The 15,282-nt window shown below is 34.1% G+C and overlaps 1 protein-coding gene across 1 annotated transcript; it reads left to right on the top strand.

Annotated features, from left to right (window-relative positions):
- Nucleotides 1–13,990: 13,990 nt before the first annotated feature.
- Nucleotides 13,991–14,910, top strand: LOC104894669 (FAS1 domain-containing protein SELMODRAFT_448915). Its single transcript, XM_010680960.4, has one exon. It carries the CDS (start codon nucleotides 14,073–14,075, stop codon nucleotides 14,907–14,909), a length of 837 nt encoding a protein of 278 aa, XP_010679262.2. The 5' UTR covers nucleotides 13,991–14,072; the 3' UTR covers nucleotide 14,910.
- Nucleotides 14,911–15,282: the final 372 nt, after the last annotated feature.

The raw sequence follows: 15,282 nt of genomic DNA, 5'->3' as shown, positions 1-15,282 counted from the left end.
TTATTCTTTCCCCTGTGTACTTTGTTGTCTTAACTTGACAATTACTTACAATTTTTTTTTACTTACTTTCGGTTTCAATCCGTTATGCAAAAATCTACTCATTTTTACTTTGTTTCTAAATCGGCGAAATAAATATTATTAGTTAATTGGACTATTATATTTACTAAATGTAATTACGTTCAAAAGAGATTTAATGTTCTTTCTCGTCATATATTTATATTTGTTTAATGTAAGTGAACCAAAAAATTATATTCACTCCAATTAAAAAAATAGATTATATTCACTCCAATTAAAAAAAAATGTATTCACTCTCCTATTGTTTAAAATACTGAATATACATTAAGTGAGTATAACTTCAAAAAATCAAGGGAGTAAGTAGGTACTTATGATTGTAGATTTTATATGACCTTTAAGTTAATAAATTAATTTTAATCAAAAGTAGGTACTTATAGTTGTTGCTTTGTTTTTTTAACTTATTTTGACTTTTTTATTAAAAAAATAAGCTAAAATAATATAAGATGAGTTCCATTAAGTCAATATGAGTTTCAATAAGTTACTACTACTTATGTTCCTTTTCAATAGTTACATTTTCACTTTTGACACTATTTACAAATTTTTCTTTGACTATCATTTGTGATTTATTGGTAAGAGAAAATATAGTCATGTGGGGTCTTGTTTGATTCGTCTCGATATTAATAATGTACGTTTAGAATATCTACTTTTTACATTTTCTACAAATGCAAAATTAATTAGAGATACAAAGACTCAAAATAGTGACATGAGTAAAAAGTGTAAGTGACTATTAAAAAGGAGCTGAAATAATATAAGTTTTGATAATTTTCAATTAGTTGTAACACTTTATAAAATATAATCAATAAGTTCAAATACGTACGATAGAAATAAGTTCCAAAACATCAAAATAAGTTAAATAGTTAACACTCGAAGTGTTATATAAAACACCATACGAAAAATGATAAGTTAGCATCTTTATACGAAATTTACTAATGATAAACAACATTAGTTAACAATGCTATCTTTTTAGTGAAGTATTAATTGAACAAAAGCTTGTTATTAGGTGATTGTTTTTCAACAGAAAAATATGAGATAATTGTTCTAAAAAATTCAGTTTAAAATATGTCATTGCTCAAAAATACTTCATTCGATACAAACTTTTTTTTTTGTTGAAGAGCCACTATAATAATGAGAAAGATTTATGCATATATGTCCAAATCGATCAATAATATCCGAACCGAATAAATTGGCCCAGATCGACTTACTAACAGAATGTCTTGATACATTACAAAATTTCGCTTTAGCCAAGGATCCAACCTTAAGAATAATTGAAAATCTTTTCTCTCTCCTCAAGCAATTTTACCTGGATTTAGAAGTATAATACTTCTTGAAAATTAAAATCCACACTTTCTTTTCTTCTTTTGTTTTATGAAGAAAAGGCGGCTGTAATAAAAGAGAAAAAAAATGGAATTATATTTACCGAAAAATTCCAACCTGTTTTTTTCATTATAAATCCTCCATTTTCGCTCACTTCACTTTACTACTACACAGAAAAATTCCCACACCAAGAACTCAAGAAAACATCTCCCATGGCTTCTTTCTTCACTTTCTCTCTCCTCCTCATCCTCTCAACCATGGCTACCTTCGCCATTGTTAACACCACCCCAATCTCTCTCCTCTCTCCATCACCATCACCATCACCATCACCATCTCCCAGTTATCCACTCTCTCTCCTCCCACATTCACCACCAACTAACTTCCCTGATTTTTCACCAATCATCAACTTAATCGTCAAATTAGGCGATTTAATCACTCGAAAAATTGTTATCAGTCTTTTCAATTCACCCTACTTCATCCCCGACGATGATGATAAAATAATCTTCCTCATCACCAACGAATCCGCCGCAAATCTTTCCCTTAAGTGGTCCGAAAGACCTTACCCTCTTCTCTTTCATTACAGAATCAATTGGACCAAATTCAACAATGTCACGCAGGAAAACTCATCGGAGATATCCTTTTTACCGCCGGAAAAATCATCGGAGATATGCCGCGCAAGGTCAGCAACGGAGTTTTTTATTGCGCCGGAAAACTCAATTAAGATGTGCCCCGCACTGGAGTATGTAACTTCGCCGGAAAAGTCACCGGAGATGTCGCCTGCACCGGAGCCTATGACTATGCCGGAGATAGAGCGCATACCACCCGAGATATCTCCGTCGCAAATAATGGTTACGTGTGGAATGTATCTTTTTGCTATTCTGTATTTTTGCCACTTTCAAGGGAGGATTGGTCCAGCATTTCGTCAAATGCAAGAAATGGCAGAAGCTGCAGATCAACAGAATGTTCAGCAGAATGATCAACAGAATGTTCAGCAGAATGATCAACAGAATGTTGAACAGAATGATCAACAGAATGTTGAACAGAATGATCAACAGAATGTTGAACAGAATGATCAACAGAATGTTGAACAGAATGATCAACAGAATGTTGAACAGAATGATCAACAGAATGTTGAACAGAATGTTGAACAGAATGATCAACAGAATGTTGAATAATATGTAACTATGTAAGTAAGTAAAACATTGATATCTTGTGTTTGTTGTTTTGGAAATAAATAAGTTCTTGATGTTGGAATAAATAAAATGAAGTATCGGATTTTCATCTGTTATTACTTTCTTTCTAATTGTAGTATGATGCATTTCTTGAGATTAATCATATGAATTGATTACACTTAATTAGTTACAGCATTATTGGTAAAGAAATTAAAGGGTTATAATAAGATGATGATCTAAGAAGTTGCGAATCCATGTAGAATGTTAATAGATTGCAAATCTGGGTTTTTGTTTGGTTGAAATGTTTGGATGTTGAAATAAATGAAGTACCAATTTTCATCAGTTATTACTTGTTAGTTTCTAAATGTAGTGGGATTGATTATTTCAAGATTTGGAAATTTAATTATGTGATCATAAGAGAACAATGTCATGTCTTTCTTCAATATAATCATGTGATCACACTTAATTCCAGCATTGTTAATAAAGATTAGAGTTATATGATAAATCTACGAAGTTGCGAATCTAATCGATGCTATATTTTTCTGTTGTTTGGGTTCTGTTTGTTCTGCGTTCTTCTCAATGTTACCTAATTCGCTATCTAATTTGCCTTTTGAATTCGCCAATTCGCCCAAAATGAGCCAAAAATGAATCAAAACCGACCATAATCCTTTTTCTCAATTCGCGATTTGCGGGGGAATTAAGAAATTAGGTAACACCGGTTCTTCTGCGCTTCTGAAAGTAAAGAGTATAGTTCAGTTTATGTTTGAAGAGCTTGAGAAAGATTTCGATGTCGATCAATCTTCTTAGTTCAAGTTTTCAGCTAGAAAGGAGCAGTATGCCACAAGGCATTGGATAGATCTGATCAATTATGGAACACTAGTTGCATATGCACGCGATGCGTGCGTCGACAATCTTATGTAGTTATATACAAATGCACATGTTTTTTTTTCTAAAATTATTTTGATAGTGATGTAAATTATTGAGGTTCTTTTATAGATGTTGTTATCTTTGTAAATTAAAGGTGAATGATTTTGAATTGTCCAATACCGTCACTGTAAAATTTGGTAGATGATTTAATAATTTTCTTTTCAGCGACTTTAATTAGTATAGTTCTTTAACAATTATAGATGTTAATAAACCATAATGTTTGAACTTTGTAAATATGAAATACTATGTTATCACGATATGTTGCTAACTTTTTTTGGTTGAAGATTGTAATTGATTGTGTCAATCTAGTTTGTTATTAATGGTATTACATATTCCATTTTTTACTACTCATATGGCAAGTTTCATTGATAGATTCTCATTTTTCATTTTTTTATAAAAAGAAAAATATTATTTTAAATTATTAGAGAGTATTTTAGTCATTTTAAAAAAGGACATCACACCTCCTTCCTTGACTTATATAATAGAGATAATCTAAGCTTACGAAAGAGGCTTTCAAGTTGATGAGGACTAATAATGCTCCTCAAATAAGCAATTTGCAATTAAGGGCACACTCTAAAAACTAAACATGTACTAATATAAAAGTTTCGAAAAGAAAAAGAGCTACAAAGACATGAAATTATGCATGCATGATTCAGTCTCCTCATTTTTGTAAGGAAAAGATTTAGTGAACATAATGATAGCCAATTAATGAAGCTTGATCGCCTTAATCACAATTTCCCGAACATGAAATGAAACAGGCTCAACAGAATACAATGCAATCCCCGTGCGAACCATCCAGGCCTCCGGGGAAAGCCTAAACCAAGGCCTGGGACGGGGTAAATATGGGCAAAAATAATGGGGCTTGTACAATTTTTTTAAGTGGGCCTTAATTTGTAGTTTTAAAAAAAAATGTAAGTATAAGATTCATATTTCCAGTTGCTTAATGACGACTATCTTCAAAAGTTTAAGCAACAAAATTTTGAAGAATTTCATCTTCTCATTATTCATTCCCTTACACTTTTACTACTGATCCAAATGTTTTTTTTTCTCTACTTTTTAAACAATTAAATATAAATATATCGGTTTTTTCACCAAATACCCCTGACAAAAAAATTTATTCACCAAATACCCCTTCAAAATTCACCAGAGACCCCTAACTTTTAAAAAAATTCACCAGATACTCCAAATTTTTTAAAAATGACAAATAATGCCCTTAATGACTAACGACGGTTAACTCCGTTAGTCATTAGTGTTAATTAACCCTAAAAAACTCTAATTAACCTAAAAAAACCTAACTAACCTAACCCCCTCTCTCTCTCTCCTAACCAACCACCCCCCAACAACCCCAGCCCCCTCCCCTTCCCGCCAGTCGCGCCACCCCCTTCCCCGTCCCCGCCAGTCGCGCCGCCCCCCTCCTCGTCCCCGCTAGTCGCGCCGCCCCCCTCCCCTCCCTTCGCCTCGTTCGCGCCTCCCGTCCCCCTCCTTTCATTGCGCCTCCCCTTTCCGGCAGCCCCCTCCCTCACTCTCGTCGCGCCTCCCCCTCCTTCCATTGCGCCTCCCCTTTCCGGCAGCCCCCTCCCCTAAATTCGCGCAAATTTTCGACCTTTCTCTCTCCTCCGATGAACCAGAAACAACAGCAGCAGCTGGCGGGGCCGACGAGAGTAAGGGAGGGGGAGGGGGAGGGGGAGGGGAGGCGTGACGAGAGTGAGGGAGGTGGAGGGGGCTGCCGGAAAGGGGTATGCAAGGTTGCCGGCAAGGGGGAGGGGAGGGGGTGGGGCTGGGGTTGGGTGATGGGGCTGGTGGGTCTAGGGTTTGGGGGGGTAGGGTTGGGGGTTGAGTTAGGGAGAGTTTAAGATTTAATTAGGTTAATTAGGGCTAATTAGGTTGACTTAGGGCTAATTAAGTTAACTTATGGCAAACTTGTAAATACAGGCTAACGGAGCACTAACGTCCGTTAATAGTAAGGGTATCTGGTGAATTTTTTTAAAAGTTGGGGATATCTGGTGAATTTTGAAAAAAGTTGGGGTATTTGGTAAATAAATTTTTTTGTCAGGGGTATTGGTGAAAAAATCGTAAATATATTTGGGATCCTTTTATTTTTGGAGCCATTAAAGGCGACAAACAATATCCTATCATCACCAAATCCTTCAACTTTATCCTACTTTTGTTCTTGTTTGAGCTGGTTTTTGCTAATGGCATATTATAAAGAAAAATTTGCCAAAAAATCCCTTTAAAAGGTTCAGTTTTGCGAAAAAAAACTTATAAAGCATTCTTTGCGAAAACAAACCAAAAACTAAATTATTTTTGCAAGATAAAACCTAAACTCATTTATTGGTGTTGACCACAAACTTTCCGGCGTTGACCACTTCTATTTCCCTTCTTCCTCCATAATCACCACCTAGCCACTACTACCCCCACCTGCCACCAACCCCACACCCACTCGGTCACCCCTGCAGCATCCACTTCACCCCAGCCCCCACCACCCGCAGCCCCCACCCTCACCAGCATCCCCCAACTCTCGTTCCACCCCCTTAGGCGGCATCCCCCCACCCCATATGCGGCAGCCCCACACTGTACCCTCCACCCCACCTTTAAAAGGTTTTTTTGGCAAATTTTCCTATTATAAATTTATCTCCTTTAGGTGTGATGTTATCGATCTCGTTGAGAATAATGTGTCCAAATTTATTATGTAGATATGTTAATATTAGTGGAAACTATAAAATATTGGTAAAAGTATAATGTTGATATCAAATATTTTGGTGGAAATATGATGTGGTAAGTGTTTGATCCTAATCTTTAAAAGTGTGCTAAAATTTTGTTGTTTTGGTGGTAAACTTATTTGTCTTACATTTATAAATTATACTTCTATATGACTTAATTTAGGGGGTATTACAATTGGTTTGACTTTAGTCAACTGAAAATTAAGTAGAAAAATAGAATCCTTTTGACTCTATTGGGTGAAAATATTTCTTAATTCAAGTCTTCAACTATCCAAGTATAAGGATCACATAATTTGATGTAATTAAATAAATGGAAAGATTAATTGGTTAATAGAATTGTAATTGACATTTATTTTACACTAAAGGCTCAGTTCTATTCAACTTATTTTTGCATTTGAACTTAACTAAACATATCTGAACTTATATTTTATAAGACCTTATTAGTTCTTATTAGACCTTATTATAACTTATTAGACCTTAGTTTGTGAGAGTGTCAGGTCTTAATTTTGGTGAATTGAACTTATATCTAAACTTATCTAAACTTATTAGACTTTCTAATTCTTATTATACATTATCTGAATAAGTTATGTTTTCTGATAAACACTGAGAACAAGCCCAAAATCAAGTATCGAATTATAACCTCAAATCTTAATTTAATGATTTTTCTCACCACCAACTTGCAGTTAACAATTTTCAAATTTATAACTTCATCTAAGAAAAAAAAACTAGCTAATACATATAATGTTTCATAAATTTTAAAAGAAAATTATCTTACTAACCTTCAACTCTTGTTAGCCTTTTTTCCTCTTAATAACTAATAATAGAAAAGAAAGGTCCAAATATGAGTAAAAGTTTATTATTACCGGAAACACCACAAAAGCAAAAAATAAAAAAATTTCCTCAATTGCCTTTAAGTTCTAGGTTGAATCTTTTATGTTTTTCCTTTTCCCTATTCCATTCAACACACATAAACTTAAAATAGACAAAGTGCTTATTCAGCAAAAGTAGCTGTGGAATAGTTGTTAGTTGCTCGAGTAGCTTTTGATTGTCTGCTAGTAGCTGTCAGCTTTTAGATATGAAAATAGCTGTCAGCTTTTAGCTATGAAAGTAGCTATGTAAAATATAAGTGTTTGGTAAAAGTAGTTATTCTAGATATTATTTAAGATAAAAATGACATATTATTTAATTATAATATTAATTTCAATAACATGATTAATTATTTTATGGTCATATTCACGGCCCGTTTGGTAGTCGTTAATAAATTGCGATAATGGGAATGAATTTTAAGTATAACTTTATTAGGGAAGCATCCTTAAGATCTCCATGGAGAGACATTTTTTCTCCATGGGCAAGCAATCTTACCCCTAAACTTGTGTTTTTGTCATTACCACTCATTACCACCTACAAGGTGGTAATGGATAGGAATTGAATGAAAATTCAAGAAGGAAACTGGACACTTGATAAATTAGCAATTACCATGAGAATGGGCAATGATATTTTTCACAAATTTACACACAAATTCATTCCCATTACCACAATTTATAACCAACTACCAAACGGACCGTGAAATGTTTATATTGTGAATACAATGCCTTATTTCTTTTTTATAATAGAAAATTTTTAGTTAAATTTTGAGACTCTTAAAAATAACATTCAAATATATACACTTCATAATTCATCCATTTCTTTTTTTTTTTTTGAGGGGTCATCCATTTCTTAATATATAGATGTAATAACATATTCTTTTTATGAATGTTTCTCCATACATGCATCATTTTTCTTTTGAGTAAATTTTTTACGTAAATATACTTTATTGTCCTAAATATCATTTCTAATTTTACAATCATTAATGCTACAACCCTTTATAAAAAGGCGGCTGTAAGGCAATAAATAAAAAAAAGTAATATTATTTACCCTTTATAAAAGCTTTTGTCCTTCTTCCTAAATCCTCTATCTCAGAAAATAATCCACACCAAGAAACTCAAGAAAACTTCTCCCATGGCTTCCTTCTTCATTTTCTCTCTCCTCCTCATCCTCTCAACCATGTCTGCCTCCGCCATTAAAATTAACACCACCTCACTCTCTCTCCTCTCACCATCACCATCATCATCTCCCAATTTTCCACTCGCTCTCCTCTCACCATCACCATCTTCCGCACCTCCAATCTGTCTTCTCCCACGTCCACCACCAACCCACCTTAAAGATTCATCAATCATCAACTCAATCGTCGAATACGGCGATTTCAGAAACTCTACTTGTCTCGTCACCAACAATTCCTCGCCGGAAAACTCGCCGGAGATATCCCCATCAATGGACTCAGTCACTTCGCCTGCGACAAAGTTCACATTGTTCGAGAGAATGCGGTGGATGTGGTTGTTGGGCATGTACAGATTATATTATCGACTGTATATGTTAATTTTGATCGCGAGAGCGAGAATGATTGGTAGACTGTTGAATAGACTTTAATAATTAGGGAAGATTTTTGATTTTGAGTACGATACAAGATCTTTAGTAGATTGTATATTCTTGCTCATGTTGATGCAGAATGTGGATAATAAATAGTACGTAGTAATGTAGTATAGACTGTTGAATCTGTGAGTAAAACATTGATTTACGTGTTTGTTGTTTTGGGAAATAAATTCTTGATGTTGAAATAAAATCAAGTTAGGTATTTTCATCTGTTATTACTTTCTAAATGTATGTAGTATGATGCATTTTCTTTGAATTTGGACATTAAGTGGTCGTAAAAGATTTATCATATGATTACACTTAATTAATTTCAGCATTGTTGGTAAAGAAATTGAAGGGTTATAAGATGATCTAAGAAGTTGCAAATGTTGAAGATTAATCTAGAAAATTCTAGGTGAGTGATGTAAATTTTAAGAAAATATCTAATGTATTCTAGAAAAATCTTGTTAAAATTCTAAGTTAGATTAAGATGGAAGAATGATGTGGAAAAGTCTAGAGATATCAAATTGTAGAAATATCTAGAGATGTTTGTAGGTAGAACCGTAGAAGTATCTAGCATTAGATTCTTATAGAAAATTCTAGAGTTAAGTATGTAACTAGTATAAATATGTAATAGTTGTATGAGATGAAAGATGAGCTCAAATGAAAGTGAGCAAGATGAGCTCAAAATGAGAGGGAGCAAGATGAACTCAAATGAGAGTGAGCAAGATGAGCTCAAATGAGAAGGAGAGCCAAACAAGTGAGCTCCACACAAGATATTAGGAAAGGTAGAAACAAAGGGTTCTACCTAGGTGAATGAGAGACATGAGCTCTCACAAACACACTTGTACAATTAATTATCAATGAAAATGCCATTTTGTTATATTATTGAGGTCCATTACAACTTCCGCATGCGACCCCAAATTTCTATCATGGTATCAGAGCCGGAACGTGATAACGCCAACATTATTCGAGTAGCAAGAAGAAGAAAGATGCAAATTATCAAGTTGAAGGTTAAGTAAGATAAAGAAGTTGAGGTAAGTATAAGTTTCAATCTTTAAGGATGTTTAAAGAATTTGAATAAAAACTGGTGAAGGGAAAAGTTGAAGATAAAGTGAAAAAAGATTAAAATGGGTTGATGACATGAGCATCAACAAAATGAAGTTAAAATGGTGGGGAAAAAGCTAGAACAAAGAGGAAGCTAATGACAAAGGCATTAGCAGAGTATGTTGGTGACAAGAGCACCGACAGTTGGGAAGAAGAAGTAAAAAAAAAAAGAGAAAAAAAAGGAGAAAAAGTGATAATTAGGGGGAGCAAGTTGGTAACAAGGGTACCAACACCAAATGTTGAATATCAACAATATGTGAGGAAAATGAAAGTGAACTTGGAGATGGTTGTGACATGGACGCCAACGAGACTTGGAAAACTTTCAAGGAACAAAATCGGAATCTTGATTGGGATCGTTGATGACAAGTGCGTCAACAAAAGAATATTGAATAACAAGAATTTTCAAGATAAGGGGGATGTTGAAGATTAATCTAGAAAATTCTAGGTGAGTGATGTAAATTTTAAGAAAATATCTAATGTATTCTAGAAAAATCTTGTTAAAATTCTAAGTTAGATTAAGATGGAAGAATGATGTGGAAAAGTCTAGAGATATCAAATTGTAAAATATTAGAATGTTGTAGGTAGAAGTATCTAGCATTAGATTCTATAGAAAATTCTAGATTAAGTATGTAACTAGTATAAATATGTAATAGTTGTATGAGATGAAAGATGAGCTCAAATGAAAGTGAGCAAGATGAGCTCAAAATGAGAGGGAGCAAGATGAGCTCAAATGAGAGTGAGCAAGATGAGCTCAAATGAGAAGGAGAGCCAAACAAGTGAGCTCCACACAAGATATTAGGAAAGGTAGAAACAAAGGGTTCTACTAGGTGAATGAGAGACATGAGCTCTCACAAACACACTTGTACAATTAATTATCAATGAAAATGCCATTTTGTTATATTATTGAGGTCCATTACAACTTCCGCATGCGACCCCAAATTTCTATCAGCAAATCCATGCATGAAATCGTCTTCTGCTGTCTTGGCTATGCTTCTTTATAAATTCTGGATTTAAGGTATGTAGTTTGTATTTTCATCTGTTATAGGGGATTTTGACTTACCTGCAAGCTAGCTTTCAAGGAGGTTGTCATGTTGGTTTTGTGCCCGGACTATGTTGGGTCGGTATTTTGATAATTAGCAATCGATAATTGAGCTGTCGGTAAAACATCGGATTCTAGTAGTGAGTAAATCTAAGGTGCACAAAAATGTATCTTGTAAACCCATAGTTCCTACCATATCATTTGGACCAACAAAAGAAGCATCAACATGGACCATTATACGGTCAACGGGGTGGGCAAACTGAGGAAGAACCGTGGAGAATAAAGGATTTGGCCTGTAAAAGGCTCTATTAAGCTCACGGGCACCCCCCAGAGCCCTAGTCAATATGCATTTGATATGAGACGACTTTTGGCTTTAACGACACAGCTGTTTTGATCTTTCCAAATCTCATGACACACATAAGGGACGACTTTTTTTCAAGGGATGCCACTAAACATAGACATTGAGGTCAAATGAGCCCTAAGCTAAGAATCTAAGCTCGGACTAGCCACTTGGGGAATATATGGCAATAACCAAATATCACTACTCATAGAACACTCTCTCACAATATGGTTGGATTATTCAGGAGATTGCTGACATTTAGGACAGGTAGAGTAAAACACAATACCCCGTTTGTGAAAAAGTGTGTGATCGATGGGGGATCCGGTCATGCCATGAAAGTCGCATGAAGAATACGATTTAGAGCGGTTGAGGGGAGATATATGGTTAAGCGAGTAAGGTTCCAAGACCCATCATTTACAATAGAGTGAACCTTCCGACTCTCCTCTTCGAGGGAGAAGGGCCCCTGAACCCAACCCCTAAGAGGACCAATAGACAACCAATCGTCATACCAAAAATCACTGAACTTACCATTACCTAGCTAGACTCCAACAACTATACCTATTAAGCAACTCCCACCCCTTATCAATACCCTGCTAAATGACTGATCCATTTTGAATTTGGTCGCATGCTCTTTGTGGATGTACTTTACCCTGATGCATTATTCTTGGGCAAGGTTAGGAGGGCCTTGGGACACTTTTCACCCTAATTTAGCCATGAATGCACAATTCATCAAGGATTAACTCCTAATTCTTAGTCCTCCTGAGACTTGGACAGAAGGTATTATCAAACCTTATATGAAGTTATTAGACCTTAGTTTGTGAGAATGTCAGACCTTATTTTGTGTTGACCTGAGCTTATCTGAACTTAGACTTTATTAGTCTTTGTTAGATATTATCTGAATTTATTTTTTCTCATAAGTACTGACAATAATAAGGTGAACAAAACTACATAAGAGGCCCAAAATCAAGTATTGGAATATAACCCTTAAATCTTAATTATTTAATGATTTTTTCACCATAAAATAAATTAACAATTTTCAAATTTATAACTCCATAAAAAAGTAATAACAACCATATAATGTTTCATAAATTTTTTTTAAAAAATTCACTTTTTCTCTTACTAAACCTTATGTCAACCTTTTTTTCCTTTATAGAAAAAGAAAAGCCAAGATAGTTTCATTATATACAAAAATCATTACAAAAATATATATAAAAAAATTCATCATTGGCCTTTGTTCTAAGTTGAATTTTTTTGTTTTTCTTTTTAACCTTTTCCTTATTTCATTCAACACACATAAACCTAAAGTGGACAGAGTTTATGCACCATAATTCTTTCCCAATGGTTATAAACAATAAACAATTCTATTGGTAAAAATTAATTTGCAACCCAAAACTAAGTAGAAACTTAAAATTATTTTTTACTTTATTGGGTGACAATATTTCTTGATTCAAGTCTTTTAACTACCCAAGTATAAGGATTGCATGATTTGCTCTAATTGAAAAAACAGAAAGATTAATAGCTATTTTACATTAAAATCAAGTATTGAAATTTAATCTAGAATCTTAATTTAGTGATTTTTCTCACCTTAACATTAAACAATCCGACTTGCATGGACCCGCTTCACACTAAAAATAGTGTGGACCAGGTCCAGGCACGTGACCCGTTATATCACTTTAACATACACTATATCATTTTAACATACACTATATCATTATAACATACCCTATATCACGTCAACACACCCTATATCACTTTAACATACACTATATCACTTTTAACATACACTATATTACTTTAACATACACTGTATCACTTTAACACACACTATATCACTTTAACATACACTATATCATTGTAACATACACTATATCATTATAACATACACTATATCACTTTAACATACATTATATCATTATAACATACACTATATCACTTTAACATACACTATATCACTGTAACATACACTATATCATTTTAATATACACTATATCATTTTAACATACACTATATCACTGTAACATACACTATATCATATCAATATACACTATCATAAACTCACGTGATATGGATCGGGTGCACACTAATTAGTGTACACCGGGTTCTTATTAGTTTTTTAAAACATTAAAATTAACAAATTTTTAATTTATAACTCCAACTAAAAAAACTAATAACCATATAATCAGTTAATGAAAATTCTCTCTTTTTGTTATTAAATAGTCAACTCTTATCCAACCTTATTTTTCCTTAATAATTAATAATGAAAAAAAAAGATGATCCAAACACAGATAATATTTTTGTCATATACCCAAAACTTTAAAAAGATAACAAATATTTTTCCTCTATCGCCTTCATTTTAAGTTTTTTTTTTCTTCTTCTTTCCTATTCCATTTAACACACATAAACCTATAATAGACAAAAATTATTTTTTTGACCAAAGAGAGAAAAAAGAATAGACAAAATTTATAATTCTTTCCCAATAATAATTATACTCCCTCTGTTTCAAAATATAAGGCATTCACGCTTTACGAAAATTTGCTTTGACCACAAATATCTCTCAAATACCATAAGTAAAAATTATAAAAACTATATCGTTGGATTCGTCTTGAAAAATACTATAATACTATTATTTTTTAAAATTTTCTATCAACATAAATTGAGAGTAATTAACGGTCAAAGTTCGACTTCGAACATCGTGCGTGCCTTATATTGTGAAACGGAGGGAGTAAACAATAAACAATTCCATTATTGGTAAAAAGTTATAATTTCAACCTTATGTCCTTATCCCACACAAAAAGGCGGCTGTGTATATAAGCCTTTTCCCCTTCTTCCTTAAAATCCTCCATTTCCACTTCACTGCAAACAGAAAAAACACCCAGAAATTCTCCCTATACCAAGAAACTAAACTAACTCAAGAAAACATTCATTCATCAATGGCTTCCTTCCTCATTTTCTCTCTCCTCCTCCTCACCTTCTCCACCACCACCACTCTCTCTCTCCTCTCACCATCACCATCATCATCACCATCTTCCAACTCTCTATTCTCTCTCCTCCCACAACCACCACCAACTCACCCTCAAGACTCACCTCAACAACTCCAATTCAACTCCATCATCGACTCCATTGTCGGCGCAGGCGATTTCAGCAACTGGGCTAATCTCCTATCTCAAACTGACCCTTCAACTTTTCCTATCGCTGCCACTTTCTTCATCCCCGACGACGAAGCTTTTCTCGCCGGAAACTCTCCTCCATCGCCGGAATCTCCCGTCAACTTCATCGACCCTCTTCTATTCCCTTACCACATTATTCCACGTCGATTCTCTTTTTCCGAACTCCGACAATTCCCAAGTGGGGCCCGTCTTCCTACTCTTCTCCCCGGAAAAACCCTCTTAATCACTAACAATTCCGCCGGAAATTTCTCCATTAATGGCGCATTTCTCTCTCACCCTGACCTCTTTCTAAGCGCCATCGTTTCGGTTCATGGGATTGCGAGTGTTCTTCAATATAATCTTTTCGGATCGGATAATTCTTCCTCGCCGGAAAATTCGCCGGAGATTTCACCGTTGCCGGAGTTTTCATTATCGCCGGAGATTGAGTTTACGGAGTTGGAGAGAGGGCCGGTTTCTGAGTACGTGAAGAGTGATGGGAATTTTGTGAGTAAAAGATTTTTTAGAATGATGCTTTTGTTGTTGCTTGTTGATATAGTTCAAGATTGTATCGTTATTCTGTTTGTTGATTCGATAATTCGGAATGTTTTTAAGTTGATGTAGAATGTGAATAATAGTAGTAGAATACAGTGTTTAATTTGTAAGTAAAAACATTGTGTTTGTTTTTTTGGGAAATATTTTGATGTTGAAGTAATAAATCAAGTACCAATTTTCATCTTTTATAAGCTTCCAAATGTTGTATGAGACAATTTTAATCTGTTATAAGCTTCTAAATGTAGTATGGTTCAATTTTCTTTATTTATGGAAATTTAGTATGTGATAGATCATGAGAGATTAACATTAGCATGGTTCTCTTTTAAAGAATCATATGATTGAACTTAATTCCAGCATTATTGATGAAGAAAAGAGATAAGATGATCTAAGAAGTTGCTAATCGATGATATCGTTTTCTAATATGCTCTTGAATTAAGAGGTG

This window comes from Beta vulgaris, chromosome 5 (genome assembly GCF_026745355.1).
Source record: "Beta vulgaris subsp. vulgaris cultivar EL10 chromosome 5, EL10.2, whole genome shotgun sequence".
Classification (NCBI taxonomy): domain Eukaryota; kingdom Viridiplantae; phylum Streptophyta; class Magnoliopsida; order Caryophyllales; family Amaranthaceae; genus Beta; species Beta vulgaris.
This window is presented reverse-complemented; position numbering and strand designations above follow the sequence as displayed.

Excerpts from the sequence above, each read along its gene's own strand:
- LOC104894669 (XM_010680960.4), top strand. The coding sequence starts at position 14,073 with ATGGCTTCCTTCCTCATTTTCTCTCTCCTCCTCCTCACCTTCTCCACC.